The 16725-nt window shown below is 36.1% G+C and overlaps 2 protein-coding genes across 2 annotated transcripts; one reads left to right on the top strand and one right to left on the bottom strand.

Moving 5' to 3' along the window:
- Nucleotides 1-3732: 3732 nt before the first annotated feature.
- Nucleotides 3733-4836, top strand: LOC113756089 (zinc finger protein ZAT5). The gene is made up of 2 exons (XM_027299888.1): nt 3733-4263; nt 4318-4836. Exons 1-2 carry the CDS (start codon nt 3733-3735, stop codon nt 4834-4836), a joined length of 1050 nt encoding a protein of 349 aa, XP_027155689.1.
- A 2395-nt stretch (nt 4837-7231) lies between these two features.
- Nucleotides 7232-11393, bottom strand: LOC113756083 (monocopper oxidase-like protein SKS1). Its single transcript, XM_027299881.1, has 10 exons — nt 11238-11393; nt 11022-11131; nt 10172-10442; nt 9879-10005; nt 9200-9560; nt 8232-8603; nt 8042-8120; nt 7784-7961; nt 7537-7681; nt 7232-7410 (listed from the first exon to the last, which is right to left on the bottom strand). Exons 1-10 carry the CDS (start codon nt 11391-11393, stop codon nt 7374-7376), a joined length of 1836 nt encoding a protein of 611 aa, XP_027155682.1. The 3' UTR covers nt 7232-7373.
- Nucleotides 11394-16725: the final 5332 nt, after the last annotated feature.

Raw genomic sequence — 16725 nt, 5'->3', positions numbered from 1 at the left:
ATTTAGATTTAGAGAGGCTCCCTTTGTTCTTGGGACAATTGATTCCTCACGAGATGAATTTTTGTAATCTTTTTCCATCTTAGTAGATTCAGTTGTTATTTGGGATAAACTATGGTACTAAGCACATGATTCAAAGAAACAAGAAGGTATACTACACATAAACTCGAAATGGTGACACGCACAATACTATAGTTGCAAAGTACTACAAATAGACATTTCAGACAATGATCGAACCATTGTAACCTACCATACTGGTAGGTGATGATAGTTTCTTTCGTGTATTTAATTACTATGTTGAAAGAAGTAATTAGTTATGATTACATTAGGCTCAATTATGCATGGAGTTGCGACCCATGCCAGGGTGAACCTGCAAGTAGATAGAAATATGGGTTATTATTACTCTACCCCCTTAACGTTAGATGTCACTATCAATTTCCCCCTTAACGTTATCTTTTAGTCACTTTACCTCCAACACTAACGGTCAAACTTAACAGAGTTTGTTAATTAAAGTGAAAAGACAAGTTTAGCCCTTAAAGTTATTATCACTTTACCCCCATAAACTATGGTCTCATTATCAATTTACCCATAAAATTATTTTTTAGATAATTTATCCCACCATCAAACTAATTTAGCAAGTTAAAAAAAACTTTAGAAGAAAGTACTCTCCTCTTTGTATAATAAAAATAATAAAAAATTTAGAATGACTCTTCTCCTCTTTAGTATCAAGAAAAAAAGTCAAAGTATTAATTTTTTTCTTCTTGACAATCTTATTAATATTAAAAAAAAGAAAAATGGTGAGGGGGAGGGAGAGAGAGATAGAGAGAGAGCTCAATTCTTTTTTTAAAAAAATACAAATAAGAAAGAATTAAATACTTTTATTATTTTAAAATTATTTCACTTTATTGTTTACTACTAGATTTCAATTTTAATCCCAATAATCTTAAATTAATACAATATTATTAGACTTTTCTTTATTTTTTCTTTGCAAAATCTAATTTTTATGTTAAGAATTAAAGCAATTATATCACTATAATTTAAAGAAATAAAGTAATAATAACAATGTAGTAATGCTATAGAATAAAAGGGTATTTTTGTCCAAAATTTCTTAACATGTTAAATTGAATTACTTATGGGGATGAAGTGACTAAAAGATAACGTTAGGGGGTAAACTGATAGTAGTGATATAGTTTAAGGGGGTAAAGTGATAATAACCCTAGAAATATTGAATAAGATAAAAATACTTTAGACTTCTATTATCAACAAGTTGAGCAGGCCAATACTAAAAATTAGTGTTGGAACCCTAAACAAACTACGTATCTCTGTGGGATGACAGATAGATAAGTGGATTTGCATACACTTTGGATTGAAATGGCACCATATGTGGGACAGTTTTGATGTCCATTGAAAAAAAAAAAACATAATCTAATCTTTGATCAAATTAATTAGTTGCCATTAAGGTAGTGTCCTATTCCTCCTGGCTGTTCATTAATATTTTCTCTCCCATCAATTGACAGTGGTTAAGTAAGTAATTGATAGCGTTATTGACCTGTGGTGAGATTTATCATTTTATCCTGCTGTACCTATGTTTCCTATTCACAGTTTTTCCTGTAGTTAGATAATATTTATCTCACGGATGGTTACATTTCCTTGAAAAGACCCTGATTTTTCTTCAGAAATTTTTAGAGTTTAAACATGTCCCTTCCTTCTTCCTCCGCTTCTTAAATCTCACCCCGCTGCTCCTGTGCCAGAAAATAAATTTAAAAAGAATATCAGTAATAAAAATGATGTCCCAAGACAAGAAACTAATCAAAATGCTCGAATTAGTTTACATAATCAAAGAAAATGAAGAAATATCAAGTAAAGAGGAATCATGTGTAGCTAAAATATTGACTAGCTTCTTGCAGTATCTACAAAGCAACCTATCACATGTTAACCTTTGGATTTTGTTTTTGTCCTTTTCATCAAGGAAGTATGCCTAAGGATCTGCTACTAGAGTAAAAGGAAAATAAATAGCATTTCCTGGGAAGAAAAAATGGGCGAGCTTACTACTATATATCAAATGCAAAACCAAGAAAATATTGCTGAAATACGGTTCGGGATCTGCTGTGCAGTCCTGACTTCTAATGGTGATTCAGAAAATCTTCTTCTGAGAAGAGGCATAAGAGGGTAGTCCACATTTCTCAATTTTTTTTTCTTTTTTTGCCTGATAATCTTTTCCAAGACTTAACATCATGTAAGTTACTAAAATTGTTGTTCTTTCTTTCCAAAAAACTGAACAATGACTGGAAAAAAAAAAAACATGGCTGACACAAATGAGAATACTATTTACATGCGGGCCCCAGACATCTAGTTTATTTATTTAAATTGGGAGAGCACGTATCGTAAAAATTTGGAAAATGGGGATGCATCCTAATAAATCAAAGATGTGAGGGGTGGAAAGGCAAAAGCGTATAATTACACAAGGGTCCGCCGCAGATTCCGTAGTTCCAGGCTTGCGCGCCAATCATCTTCCCACTTCACTAGAGGTAGTTCGCTTATACAGGGAATGTATCGTTGCCCCAAAGTAATGGTTCTTTCTTGCTGTACCCAAGCCTCTATTCTCACTTTATTTGCCCCTTAAGATTTACTAATTCTAGGAAACTTGACAACTCCTCGTGGAACAAATACCTCTCTCATAGAACCTCCAAGTGCCCCCTTTTTCTCGACTCCCAAATTAAAATATATGGAATAAAAAAGAGAAGCATAATGTACCAAGCACGTAGAATAAGTTTTGAGTTCAAACCTTATCAACTGTATTTCTCATCACACAAAATGCTATACAAATCACATCCGACGATGTTGTCACGAGAGTTCATTAGTCTTATCATATATATATAATCATATACTTTAGAAGGAAAATGACCTGCATACCTTTTTGGACAACGTGTTAAAACTAATGCTAATATGATATAGATTTTACGTTTCATGTGATAGGTAATATGTTAAAAAAACAGGAAAATTAAAGAGCTCAAGAGAAGAGAAGAGTAAGAAAAGAACTATTCTTCCATTCACTCAGATAAAACTTCAGTTTTGTATCAAAGCACTTTGATACAAAAGGGGTACTTAAAAAAAATGTAACTAACCATACCAAGCTTAAACAAATAAAGCTAGTTGGCAAATGTGAGGAAAGTGTGTTTGAAAATTGAAACGGACTTGGTAATTACAACCACAAGGTCCCCAACCCAACCCAACCTCCCAAGTGTATTTACTCTAGCTGTGTTAGCAGCAGTTCAGCATTAACAGTCCTTATTTGTCAGTTACAACTTTACAAAAGTCACCTGTGGGTTCTCATCTCGTCTGATTTGTGCGTTCCCTCTTTCCAGTCTATTCCACTTTACTCTCTTGCTCACTATTTTTTGACGTGCACTTTCTAAAAATAGGCCTTTTCATTCGTTTGTCACATACATAACCTTTTCTTGCAAATATTTGGGGCACCAGTCCAGAGTTACTATCCCATCTCCTCCTCCTCCTAATGTGGTGTCTTTTTGACTCCTCCAACTCTCCAGAACCTCTCTTCTTGGCTAGTTATAAATATGCAACCACTACTCTTTTGTCAAGCTTCGTTCAACCGCCTGTTTCTAAAATTTTTGTCCCTCCCACGTTCCATTCCCTCGACTCCCTCTCCCTAAGTATCTTTGGTGTTTTGGTGGTGGCAGAGGCAACGGAGGAGGCGGTGGCCGTGGTGGTCGTGTGATGGTGGAGGCCGTGGAGGAGGTGGCAGGTCCTCAAGACCTTCCCCACATCGTAAAGGGTAAAAGGACCAAGCGCCAAAGGCCTCAATCTCCAATTCCCTTCACCATCACCACACAATATTCATCAAGCGGAGAGGGAGGATATGTTAGCAATGGAGATAATTGCATCAACAATGTCAACAACAATACCAATAACAATAACAATCACAACAATTCCAGCTCTTCATCAGCTGAAGAAGCCCGCCCGGATGATCATGCTAGCAACGAGGAAGACGAGTACACCGCCAAATGCCTTATCCTTTTAGCCCAGGGCGGCGATGTCATTAAAGAACCACCAGCGATAAACAAGTTTGATCAAGCTCAGGATTTTGGAACCGAGAAATTTAACAGCAAGAGATACATTGAGGCACCTATCTCCGGTAATGGCAAGGCTGGGATGTACGTTTACGAGTGCAAGACATGTGGCCGCACCTTTCCTTCATTCCAGGCACTTGGAGGTCACAGGGCAAGCCACAAGAAGCCTAAGAACATGGCGGCAGCCGAAGAAAAGAAATTATTTTTTGACATGTCTGATGATGAAGAGGAGACAATATTCAAGAACGGCAAGAATAAATCCAATTACAACAATTCTTCTCCACTCTCTCTTGAACTCATTAACAATAACAACAGGGGAACGTCCAGCAATAGCAATTTGTACAAGTCTGCTTCTTTTCCTAAGATCCATGAGTGTTCCCATTGTGGCGCTGAGTTTCCGTCTGGACAGGCCTTAGGAGGGCACATGAGACGCCACCGCGGGGTACCTGCTATGACCAGCACAACCTTGTCTCTAGGCCAATTAAGTCCGGAGACCACGGATCAAGACTCTGATGAAGCTGAAGCTAATAAGAGGACAAGCAACGGTTTGTCTTTGGATCTCAACCTTCCAGCTCCAGAAGATGATCATCATAATAAAGACCCCAATAAGTTTAGTTTGGCATCAAAGCATCAACAAATTCCATACCAACACCAACAGCAGAACCAAAAAGAAGAAGAAGAAAAAGAAGCAGAAGCAAAACCGGCCCTTGTTTTATCCTCCACCCCCAAATTAGTCCGTTGCCACTACTGATAAGGTGCAACTGATACAGTATATTTTTTTTTACTACATCCATCTTCTCGAAATACTTTAGAAGGGCAAGATGTGAATCGACGACACTCATTCTTTCATTCCTTACCCTCTCCTAAGACTGTCAAACAATCAATTCTTTAAATAGTGTTTACATCCTAATAATGCACAAATTGATAATGAAATTCTTTGAATTTTTTCATTGGTGACACTCGTGGTGCTCTGACTGTCAATAATTTATAATTACTACATGGATACAATTGTTGTCGAATTTCTATGCCTCCCATTTGGGAATTTCTTGAGGTACCTACTATACATAGCAAATGAGGTATTTCTGCTCAAAAGTACTAACTGATTTTAGCCCTTTTAGGTAAAAAAAAAAAAAAATACTTAACAAATTTTGTAACCCTTAAGAGTTGAGTTGAGACAGAGAGGTTAGAAGGGGAGTAAGGAACAGAGAAGAGACATTGACATGGAGGGTGTCACCACCATGGCACCATCACCTCCTTTTTGTTTAAATTGTGTCAACAACAAGATTAATCTGTTCTGGCTTATCATTGATGACAATGTTTTAGCTAATGCAGTCCTGCAACTTACTTCCCTTGCCCAATATTTGTCTCCTTTTTTTTTTTTTTTGGTGGCATGGTCACCAATTCTTTCAATTCCTGAAGTTCTATTCTACTATAATAATTTGCTCAGGGCTTTCACCACCATTTGCTCAAGGCAGATTTACAATCGAGACATTGCACTTGGATTTTTGATGAAACACGTTGTAAAATGAACATGTAACTGGTGAATAATCAGTAAATTGTTTAAGCTAATTAGTTAGCTTTAGGACCAAATTTATGTACAGGAAAGTTTGGAGAGGCATAGAAATGCAGTTTTTGTTTTTGGCACTTGACATAATAAAGAGACATGGACAGCATTGGATCACCTCCAACTGGACAATGCTTACAAGACCATGTTGCTAGCTAGGTTCAATTAGGCGTTCAAATCAATCTTTAAGCAACATGAAAGAGTCTTAATTACGTTAAGCATCGGGACTTCATTATGGCATGTGTTGAGACAATGAGCTGTACTGCGAGGTTATGTCTGTTCGTGGTTTGTGGCTGTTTTTCTGTTTTCTTTGCTGTTGATCTATTTAATAGCTAATAGACTAATTTCAGAAATCCAACATGCAACATGAAACGTATATAGTTCTTTTTTTTTTTTTGCCTTTTTTTTCCTTCGCACGGCTGAAGTTGACAAATGTTATGTAATTCCGAAATGTCAAGAGGAAAAATTGGTACTCATTCATGACTCCTTTTTTTTTTTGTGATTATTTAACCATTTCCTATTTGTAGTTGGGAGTGTAGGTGAGTATGGGGCAGGAGGGTTCTAACTTTCTGGTCGTTAATTATGATTAATCTTTCATCGTAGGAATTCTTTAGACTAGCAAGTGTTCGTATAGGAGCTTCTTTTACGTAATCTATATATATTTTTTTCTTGTATTCTTTGATTTTGTAGATACAGGATAAGGGATGGGGCTAGTGTTTCACTTTCTGCAATTAGGATTAGAGGTCACTAAAATTTCTCCCTTTACGTAGGTATTATATGTAATCTATATTCACGAATAGGGCATAGAATAGACCAAAAAAAAAAAAATCATTACGTAATTATGATATTTAATTAACATTCAAGTATATAACTTTTTTCTTTTACACTAGCATCTCGTGTGACGTGCATTTAAACTCGCTTTTAAATTCTACTTACGTGGCATACTTCTAAACTCACTCAGATTGTGTGCGAAAAATTTTCTATATTCATCAAGGATTTTCAAATTGGTCAAAAAAATTTCTCCACTCACCCACCCAAAGACTGTCAAATTGGTCTAGTTTTCAATGAAACGAAAACCACCTGTGAATCTAAAAATGGCCCTCATCTTTCTTGCACAAAGTTCGGTCCCTTGCTAACCTGTTTATTTAAACATGAATTTTTGAATTGTCAATTTAGCCAAAAAAAAAAAAAAAAGAGAGAAGGATTTTAGACTTCAGAATGTTTAATGTAGTCTATGATGATTAGCACAACAAGTACAAGAAATCAGCAATATGCTATTATCAATTCTAATGTTAAAAGATTGTAGTCAGATATTTTTTCACTTCTTTGCATCACAAATGTTTTGACAAAAAACATCCATTCTAATAAATATATTTATATCAACATCTTGCGTTTTCAATATTTACATCTTCATAGAGGAATAATTATCGACATTGGCATTAAAATTTGATTGAGAAATTTGCAAAACCATAAAAAAATATATATATTGTGTAACATCAGCACTAATTTCAAAGCTCATATCAAAATTAGCCAATAGAACATCAATGTTCATCAACACATAAACGTCAATTCAGCAGTAAATCTTTTAGACACTAAGTAGTAAATCTTCATCGGGACATAAATGTCAATATCAATTCAGCAGTAAATCTTTTGACCCCTCAGTAATAAATCTTCAATAGTAAAATCGTTTGGTGCGGCTATGTACGGGCTACTGAAACTTCCATTCACAAAGCCATGAGAAGGCCAACAAGCAACAGAAACCTGACAAGGTGAGGAACATCAGTATAATCAAATCAAAATGCTAATCTACAATTTTTCATGAAGTTAAATTTCGGCATTTCATTTTAAGTATTAGGATAGTAAAATTGCCTATATCGAAAATTTTACCGATGAATATGCAAAGTTGTTGTGCCGGATTTCTGTGGATTTGGTGTTGCTGCACTATCCCTTTCTGGAGCTGGTGGTGTCAACTGGAAAGATAGGGGTGGAGGAGCTGGTACAGAAAATACAGATGGAAGTGTATGCACCTTCCCTGCTCAAATTCCACCAAAGGAAATCATTATGCAGCAACTGGCTATGCGAGACAAGGAAACCACCATAGATGAAAAAGTAGCAAGGTTCAAGAAAACTGTACCACAATAGAGTAGATTTTCTGGGGGAGGCCGTTCTTTTGCTGGATTGGGATCAGGGTCATACACTCTAATATAGAGCTCTTGTCCTAAATACCAATATTCCAAAATCTGCGACCTCAAGTTCCACATCCCTGGATTATCTAAATACGCATAAACTGCTGTCCATCCTTTAGGGTATACCTGCTCATAATCACCATAATATTTTATGAGATGTGTAATAATGTTTTTGGGGTTTGTGTTTTTTGCGAAGAAAAACTCACCTGAACTGTAGAACGAACTACTGGATTGATGATGTTATATTCAGTACGCGATTGTGGAGTCCAGCTTCCATTTCCATACCTAGAGATTGGGACAAGAGGTCTTTCAACAATACAACTTAAATAAACTAATCATGCTTTGTGGCTATATAATCATGACGAATGAATCAGATAATAAATTACTAAATCTTACCCAACAGCCCAGAATCCAAATCCATCCAGGTGCCAAGAGTCTATTGCTTCATGATTATTGACAAATACAATTTCAGCATATGCTTTGTGAATCCCACTAACCACAAATGTTCCCTTAACAGTGAGGGGAAAGGTGTAGTTGGCAGGATATTTATCAAGAGAATAAACACCAGAACCATTTAGAGCATAATCAGCTAGTTTCAGAGGAGTGTCTGGAGTGAGATATGACACATTATTTACTGTGTAGCCAAGAATGCCATTAAACTCCGCAGCTAGTCCTCCATGAAGATTGAAGTTTTGGGATATTGTGGCTTTAGATATGTTGAATGAGCCTTGACTATTAGGCCTTGCAGCTCCTGCTGTCAAATTCCACCTATATCCATGAATTGATTGTGTAAGTACGATACTTTTTATATGATATTTAGTTGAATCTTGCTATAACTCAAAAGCAGCAGAAATTAAATACTCTATTTTTTTTTTGTCAAAATGTCGTATAATATTGCAATCATATAATTTAGTCTGTCCAAAATATTTATATATTTGCGATAACACAATATTCCTTGCCCCGCTATAGCGGAAATTTCCACTTATTTTCCAATATAAATATATATTCTATTTAACACATTGGATATATATATATATATATCCAATGTGTTAAATAGAATATATCCAATGCGTTACGCATACACGTTAGCTGTCAAGTCCATTCAATAGAGAGATTAAAGGAAGCTGAAAGCATAATATAGATAGAATTAATTTTATATATATTGTTAGTGTATACACTATCACTATTAGATATATGATATATGTGTAAAAAATTTAAATTTAAAATTTAAAATTTAAAATTTGCTTATGCATCATCCATCCAATCATGATAGTATACACATTAATAGTGTATATAAAATTTACTTTTTATACGGAGTCTTTGGCAAATTTGGGTTTATCTTAGAAAATATACTAAAATTTTACCTGATCTGTTTTGCTTGGTGCATGGACGACAGAATGTCAAAGGGATCAAGACCTTTAGGAAGGGGCCCATTTGGAGGTGTATTGGAGCCGTTATAATGCAGAACTGCAACAGCCACGAGCGAGGCCTGATTAGTCTCATCTACCAATTTCGGGCTGGCCACTATGTAGTAATCCGCAACATTTTGGTCCATCGTGACGAGAACAGAGTAAGACTGGCCCACATGCACGTCAAGAGAGTCCAGCAGAATTTGGTCGGTGTAGGAGCCTTCAGTTTCTACTAATAGCAGCTTATGATTCTGGATTCTGAAATTCAAGCTGAATGTTGTGCCAACATTCGAAATCCTAAATCGGTATGTTTTTCCTAGGGGGAAAAAAATCAAGTGAAAAATAAAGTTTAAAACTGAGATATATGCATAAAAGAATTTTCAAATGAACAAAAATGTTACTTCCATGTCCAAAAACTTGAAATTGGAAGTCTTTGTATTGAAAAAGTAACTATTACTTCAGGGAAGGGGAGATGGCAAAATTTTTTACAACAAATTTACGAAATTGGTTGAGAATCTGCACATCCACAGAAGAAAGTTTTGGTATCGACAGAAAACAAAATTTTCTACTAATAATATGATTTGTTACATTGACTGAAAAAAAAATATTTGCAAAGACTTCTGATTGGTCTCACCTGGGGAGGCGGTGAACGATTCATGGGCTACTGTAAGTGGATTGCCGAAAGGGCCTTTTCCGTTGATAAGAATCCAAGTGGGAGTATTATGTTGGCCCGACGAAGAGCCCAATTGGGATCTAACCTCCTGCCCATTAGCAAGTGCCAAGAACACACAAACTTGTAAATTCCCAAAACAAGTTACCACATTTTTTTTTAAAAAAAAAAAAAAAAAAAAAAGAGGCTACCACATAATAAATGGGGTAACCGAGACCAATAATAAGAGATATTCATTTAATAGTAGTACTTGTTACCTTGTAGCTCTGATTGTACCAATCGCCAATGAGAAGATCGAACTCATCCTCGGGTTTAGGGAATGGCACCCTGATTACAATGCGATTATTGATTCGAATTGGGCCAAACCCTCCCGCGGCCTTTTGGAAATTCGTTGAGGGGAAGTAAAAGAAACTGCCAATCTGATCCTTCATTTTTAAATCGTACGTCCAATTTTGTCCGGGCTGTATTGGACAGTTGGTCCCCGAAACTCCATCTTGCCATGAATTCAGCCGTTGTTGAATGCCATTCCTGCATGCATAAAAGATTATATATATACACCGAGTTTGAGAGAATTACGTGGACCGCATGTCTTTGGTTACTGAATTTTACTACTAGCAGCATTAGAACGGTCCAAGTACCAGGAAAAAAATTTGGTACAATGATGGCAATCTTGAATTGTTGGAAAAAAAAGTAGTACAGTACAAGTTTTTGTTTTGTTGTGCAACTCGTTATAGATTTTTTATCCACTCTTATCAAAAGAAGTATTATTCGCACTCCATTTTTTTGTTATTTGCACTCCGTCATTTATTTTATCATAAAATTTAATAAAAATTATTAGAATGATATTTGGAATGTGATTAACAAAAATGGATGGATGGGATGCAAGTAACATTTCTCCTTATTAATTAAGGAGTATCTAATTTAGAAGTATCTAAAGGGACGTCCACCCATATATACATAAATAAGCAATAAATGGTAGAAGACTAGTTTGTGTTGAACTGTATAGAGGCGTTTGCCTTCTAAACAGGAGGCCGAGGCCGAGGCATGCAAATCTTGCAGCATAAACAAGAAGCGAAATTCAGGCTAGAGCATAAGAGGAGCGTTTACCATGTCATGAGCAAAGGTTCGTCCAAGTGGTTGAAAACATTAACATGAACAATATCATTCGTGGTAGAATTCAGAAGAGGTCCCGGAAACAAGCCGTTGATGGTAATAACCTAGAAGAAGACGTGACATATTTATGATATGCCCTCTACATCGAAATCACAGAAAGTTCAAACAAAAAAAGAAAAAGAAGAGGATTTGGAGCATATATATACTTACAGGCTTATTGACTGAAATAATTGGTTTAATTGTTGTATCAAGAGCAACATGCCACTCTAGGAAAACATCCTCCCCTCCCGCTATAGCCACCAAGAACATGCACCAAAACCAAACCTTGCAAGAGAGTCTGCATGCAACATCACTCAAGTTGGCCATTTTTTTCAGAGGAAAATTGAACTAGACTAGGCTTTCAGGGAGGAAGTTAATTATGGCCGGTGGAACACACACTTATGATTTATTTATATGTGTTGGAGTGGAAAAAGAACTAAAGAAGTCGAGTTGGCTTAATAAGTGTAGGTTTCATTGACAGAGTTGTGGGTTTTGATAGGTTCATTGAAAGATTATCCTATTTGGACTAACAAGTGTCCTAGACTTCTTAGACCACTCCACTCCTCTTGAAAATGTATTGCTGTAGAAATTAACTTTCCTAAGAAATTGACATCTTTTAGGTTTCTACAATGGCCTACGAACAAATCCAATAAATACCCACGAAGATAATCCAATTTCGTCCCCTGAGAGGTACTTGACCAAAAAAACATATATATATGTCTTGGTGATTGAAAAAATTAAGGTTAAAAATAGGGAGAAAAAAAATGTTACTATTAATTACTTCTCAATATATATGTTCTCCTGAATTAGAGTCTACTACTACTACTACTATGTCAACTCTCACTTTGAACAAACCACCACGCCTTTTTTAACAACTTATTTGCCAACGCAATTAATGGATGATCTGTCTGTCATTAACAAGTACTAGAATTGGATGAAAAACTATACAATCTCGTGGTTGAAACATCAAAACTTAGCCAATATTTAGTTTGCCGTACTAATTAGTTTGCTTGAGGTGCTTTTTTAAATTAATCGTTCTTCTTTGTTTGCTTAAGAACTAACTATTCGTTTCCGTCAAACTTTTTTGCTTTTAGGCTGCAAGATTCTGGAGCTAAAGAAGATATATATATGTCAAAAGGCAACGTTATTAATAATCCTCTATGGCTTACCCCCTCCCCCCCCCCCCCCCCCCCCACCAAAAAAAAAAACAAAATTCCTCTATGCGGTGATACTCTTTCACGTATCTACGCTAAACTAATAAAGCCTCTTGGATTAATTAGCATAACATTAGTTTAAAAAAATTAAACTATACTATTATGTGATTAAAAAATTTGACGTTATACAGGACGGATATGCTAACTCATAATAGAACTATGTAAGTCTAGATTATGTCGATGAAAGAAATGCCTGGATTCAAGCCTTTATTTATAACTTCCTGCATCATACCAAGCCGTGATTATGGATTTTATGCAGATTCATGCGCCGTACTAATCAATATAAAGCCTAATAAAATGGTCCCTGACTAATAGTGATAAGCATATTTCTGTAAATATGTGAAAACAAAGATTTAATTTTCAGGCCATTACTTAAAACAAGGATTTAACTGAACAATCTTCTCTCAAAAAAAAAAAAAAAAAGGAAGAAGAAGTTGAAGGAAAATGATTTCCATTATTTAATAATAATTTGGTTTGTTTGGATTGGGCTTTATTTCCCTAAATTTATTTGCTTACATCATCATTACAATTTTCAATACACCTTTTTACCTTCCCAATTACCTTTTTATTTCACATACATCACATCACAAAAAGTGCTACAGTAAAAATATTTCTAATAATTCACAATCCAAACAGACCTGTTCATGTCATTTTCCTTCAACTTCTTTTTTTTTTTTCCCCTCAAAATCTTAATTCATCTACTTATTGCCTGTCTAATTACCTTCAACTTTACTTTTTCAAATACCTAATTAGGGAAACAATGATTGAACGTCCATTCTAAAAATTCGAAATACTATATTTTGGATTAATCTTTCCTACACTGACAATATATATATTATCAGTGTTGGATGAATGACAACTATGCAAAATTTGAATTTGAAATTCAACTTTTGCACACATGTCATGAATCCAACGATGATAGTATATACACCGTTAGTGTAGGAAAGATTTACTCATAAGTTTTTAGTTGTAAAAGTTTTGAAAAACCAAAAAACTACTTCAAAAAGCTACTTTTCAGCAACAACTTTCTTCTAAAATAATTTCGAAATTAAAGAAAAATGAAGACTAATGAATATTATAAAAATTGACGGTACATCTCAAAATAACTTTTAACTCGAAAGAACTACAAGCAACTTACTTTACTCAATCTAATTGAATGTATATAAGAACCTGCAGTTTAATTACAATTTGTTGTGATCCGTGATCTGGAGTGCACATGTATTTTTGTTGACAACTTTAACTTGAAAGAACTACCATCAACTAAATTTACAAAAATGTTAAGGAACCTGTTGCAACCATAAGCGAAGGTGTTAAGATTCTAATATTGAACATCCAAGTTGCTTTCATACCTTTCTTTTTCATTTTTAAAATTTTAAACCTCCTGCTTCAAACTATTAGATTCAGGATTCGAACGTGAGACTTAAGTTTTGGAGGACACTTCCTGCCATTGAAGTGAATCCAAGTGGTTAAATCTCTTTAGATGTTTTATGATACAAAAAAAAAAAAGATATATGAATTTTACCTAATCGATTCTACTACGGAGTAAAATGCAAGCGTAGATATGTTATCTTACGAGGGATTGCATTGATATTGAAGTCTATATATGCCGGAACGGTTCAACAAAGTTTCTGCATGGCGCAGTGCTTGATTAGTGAGGAGCAATTACATACATCAAAATTGGTTTGTCCTCCAGAAAGTTCAAAGGGCAAAGCCAATACTTACACAGTTCTACTTCTAGTCTTTTTTTTTTTTTTCCGGAAACGATAGAAGTTTTTATTTCTACTAATAGAGAAATTACACTATTCGAGCAAAGGCTCAAGTTTTTCTTTACAAAAGTGTACTGAGACACTGAGGATCGAAGAATTCCTCATCAAAATGTAAATGCATTGCCTGCTTACTCAGTTTATGACTGAGACAATTAATGCTATGATTAGCGGACTGAAAATCAAATGAGCATATCGTAAACATTAAGCTAAGATCTGTTATGTATTGTATGTGGGCTGCTAGTAGCATGTTACAAGAAACTTGACCGTTGAGAAGCTTGTAAACCTGAAGGCTTGGTGTCTGAAGTTTGATACTGAAGCAGCCACGTTCCATAAGCTTGCAAAGTGCTAACCGTATGGCCACAAGGTTGTCCAGTACTGGTGATCTAGTGCTTCTTTCTTTCATCAGCCACACTGCACTTAGTTGATGCAATCTGTTTTCTATTGTAATGCCGATTCCCATGTTCAGACCCTCGAGATACTGTCTCACATGTACACTAATAGTCAGTGTGTTTGTATCTTCGACCACCCTCTGCTCTTGTACATCCGCTATATCTGTTTCTGAGATGCTCACTTGCTGTTTAGGCTGTTGAGATTTCAAATATTCCTCTCATTCCATAACTGCCTTTGTAATCACTTTCATTGGATGTCTCTCTTTGTCTTCGAACTCTACTGTATTCCTGGCTTTCCAAATTTGCCAAAGAATGTCCACTGTCAATGCTATATGTTCCCTTCCTTCCTTCCTATCTGTGACTTCCATTAGTGTACTCCACCATTTCCTGAAGTCGCTTGTAAACTGCTGCAGACCATCCCATTGCAATGGAGCCATCTTCCAGATCATCCTTGCAGTCCTGCAGTGGAAGAAAATGTGCTCCACTGTCTCACTGTTCTCACCACATTGCTTACACATTAGGTCTCCCTTTCCCGTTCTCCGAAAGATTGCCTCTCGACCTGGTAGCACTTGATGCAGGCACTTCCATAAAAATACCTTGTGTTTGTGCTTTACTGGAAGACCCCATAGCTGTTTCCAGATTTTACTATTTCCCCCTGACCAGCTTGTTTCCCCCTTGCCGTTCAATTGCACTATAGGCTGCGTGGTAAGACTTGTGAGTGCTGCATATGCCGAGCTGACCGTGTAGTTTCCTTTTTTGGTATAAGACCAAAAGTAGCAATCTGGTCTCCCTGTCAAGCTTATAGGTGTTCTGAGTATATGAGCAGCTTCGTGTGAACTAAAGAGCCTGAAGATGAGAGTTGATTTCCACCTAAAGTTGGCTATCAATTCACTAACTGTTGTGATATTTCAACCAGGGGGTTTTGAGGATTCAATCTTACCGTCCTTTCCTTCCAACAACCAAGCATCTTCCCAAATTCTGGTGTTGTTCCCATTTCCAATCTGTTTCCTAGCTCCGCATTGCATCACCTCTCTTGCGGACATCAAACTTTTCCATATCCATGATGCATTACCTTTGATTTCGCAGTTGAAGAGGGTTGTTTTGGGATAGTACCTTGCTTTCAAAACTTTGCTAAGGAAAAGGTCGGGGCATGTGAGGAGCCTCCAAATCTGTTTGCCTAGCAAAGCTTTATTAAAGCTTTGAAGATATTTGAAGCCAAGACCACCAGCTTGTTTTCCAGTTGACAATGTCTTCCATGAAACCCAATGCATTTTCGTTTGACCGTTCTCCTTCCCCCACCAAAATCTTGCCATCAAAGAGTTGATGTCTTTGCATAACCTCACGGGCAGCTTAAAACACGACATGGCATAAGTTGGCATCGTCATAGTAACAGCCTTCAGCAACACCTCTTTCCCTGCTTGGCTAAGCCGTGTATTTCTCCAGTTGAGGATTGATCTTTAGCATTTGTCTTTAATAAATCCAAAGATTTGCGTTTTGGTTCTTGTGATTACCATTGGCAAACCCAAATACTTCCCCTGCTTCACCACTTTAACCTGTTGTAGACTGCTGCAAATTTCTTCTTGTACTTGTTTCGCCACATTTTTGCTGAAGAAAACTGAAGATTTTTCCATGTTGATCATCTGTCCGAATCCTTTTTCATATGTTTGCAGAATTTTCATTACTTCTTGAGCTTGCTTCTTATCGGCTTTGCAAAAAACTAACGAGTCATCGGCAAAGAAGAGGTGAGTTAGTGAAGGTCCGGTTCTACTAATATGTATTCCAGTCAATTTTTTGCTTCTTTGTGCCTGAGCCAGCAAGTTGGAAAAACCTTCGGATACTAGTAGAAACAAGTAAGGCGACAATGGGTCTCCTTGTCTAATCCCTCTTGACGGTATCACATATCCTTTAAGCTCACCATTTATGTTGAAGGAAAAAAAAACTGTTGAGATGCATTCCATTATCCAGTTTATCCAGGTATCACAAAAATCCATTTTAACCATGATTGCCTTCAGATATCCCCACTCAACCCTGTCATAAGATTTAGACATGTCTAACTTTAAAGCCATAAACCCATTAGATCCTTCACTTTTGTTTTTTAAGTAGTGCAAGTACTCATGAGAGATAATAACATTGTCCAAAATCTGTCTTCCAGGTATAAAAGCAGCTTGGTTTTTGCTAATGCAGTTTCCCAAAACTTTTTTCAATCTGTTTGCTAGGATTTTGGAAATGATTTTATAGAGTACATTACAAAGACTTATAGGCCTAAACTGCTTAACCTCAGTGGGATTAT

Source organism: Coffea eugenioides, chromosome 2 (genome assembly GCF_003713205.1).
Source record: "Coffea eugenioides isolate CCC68of chromosome 2, Ceug_1.0, whole genome shotgun sequence".
Classification (NCBI taxonomy): domain Eukaryota; kingdom Viridiplantae; phylum Streptophyta; class Magnoliopsida; order Gentianales; family Rubiaceae; genus Coffea; species Coffea eugenioides.
This window is presented reverse-complemented; position numbering and strand designations above follow the sequence as displayed.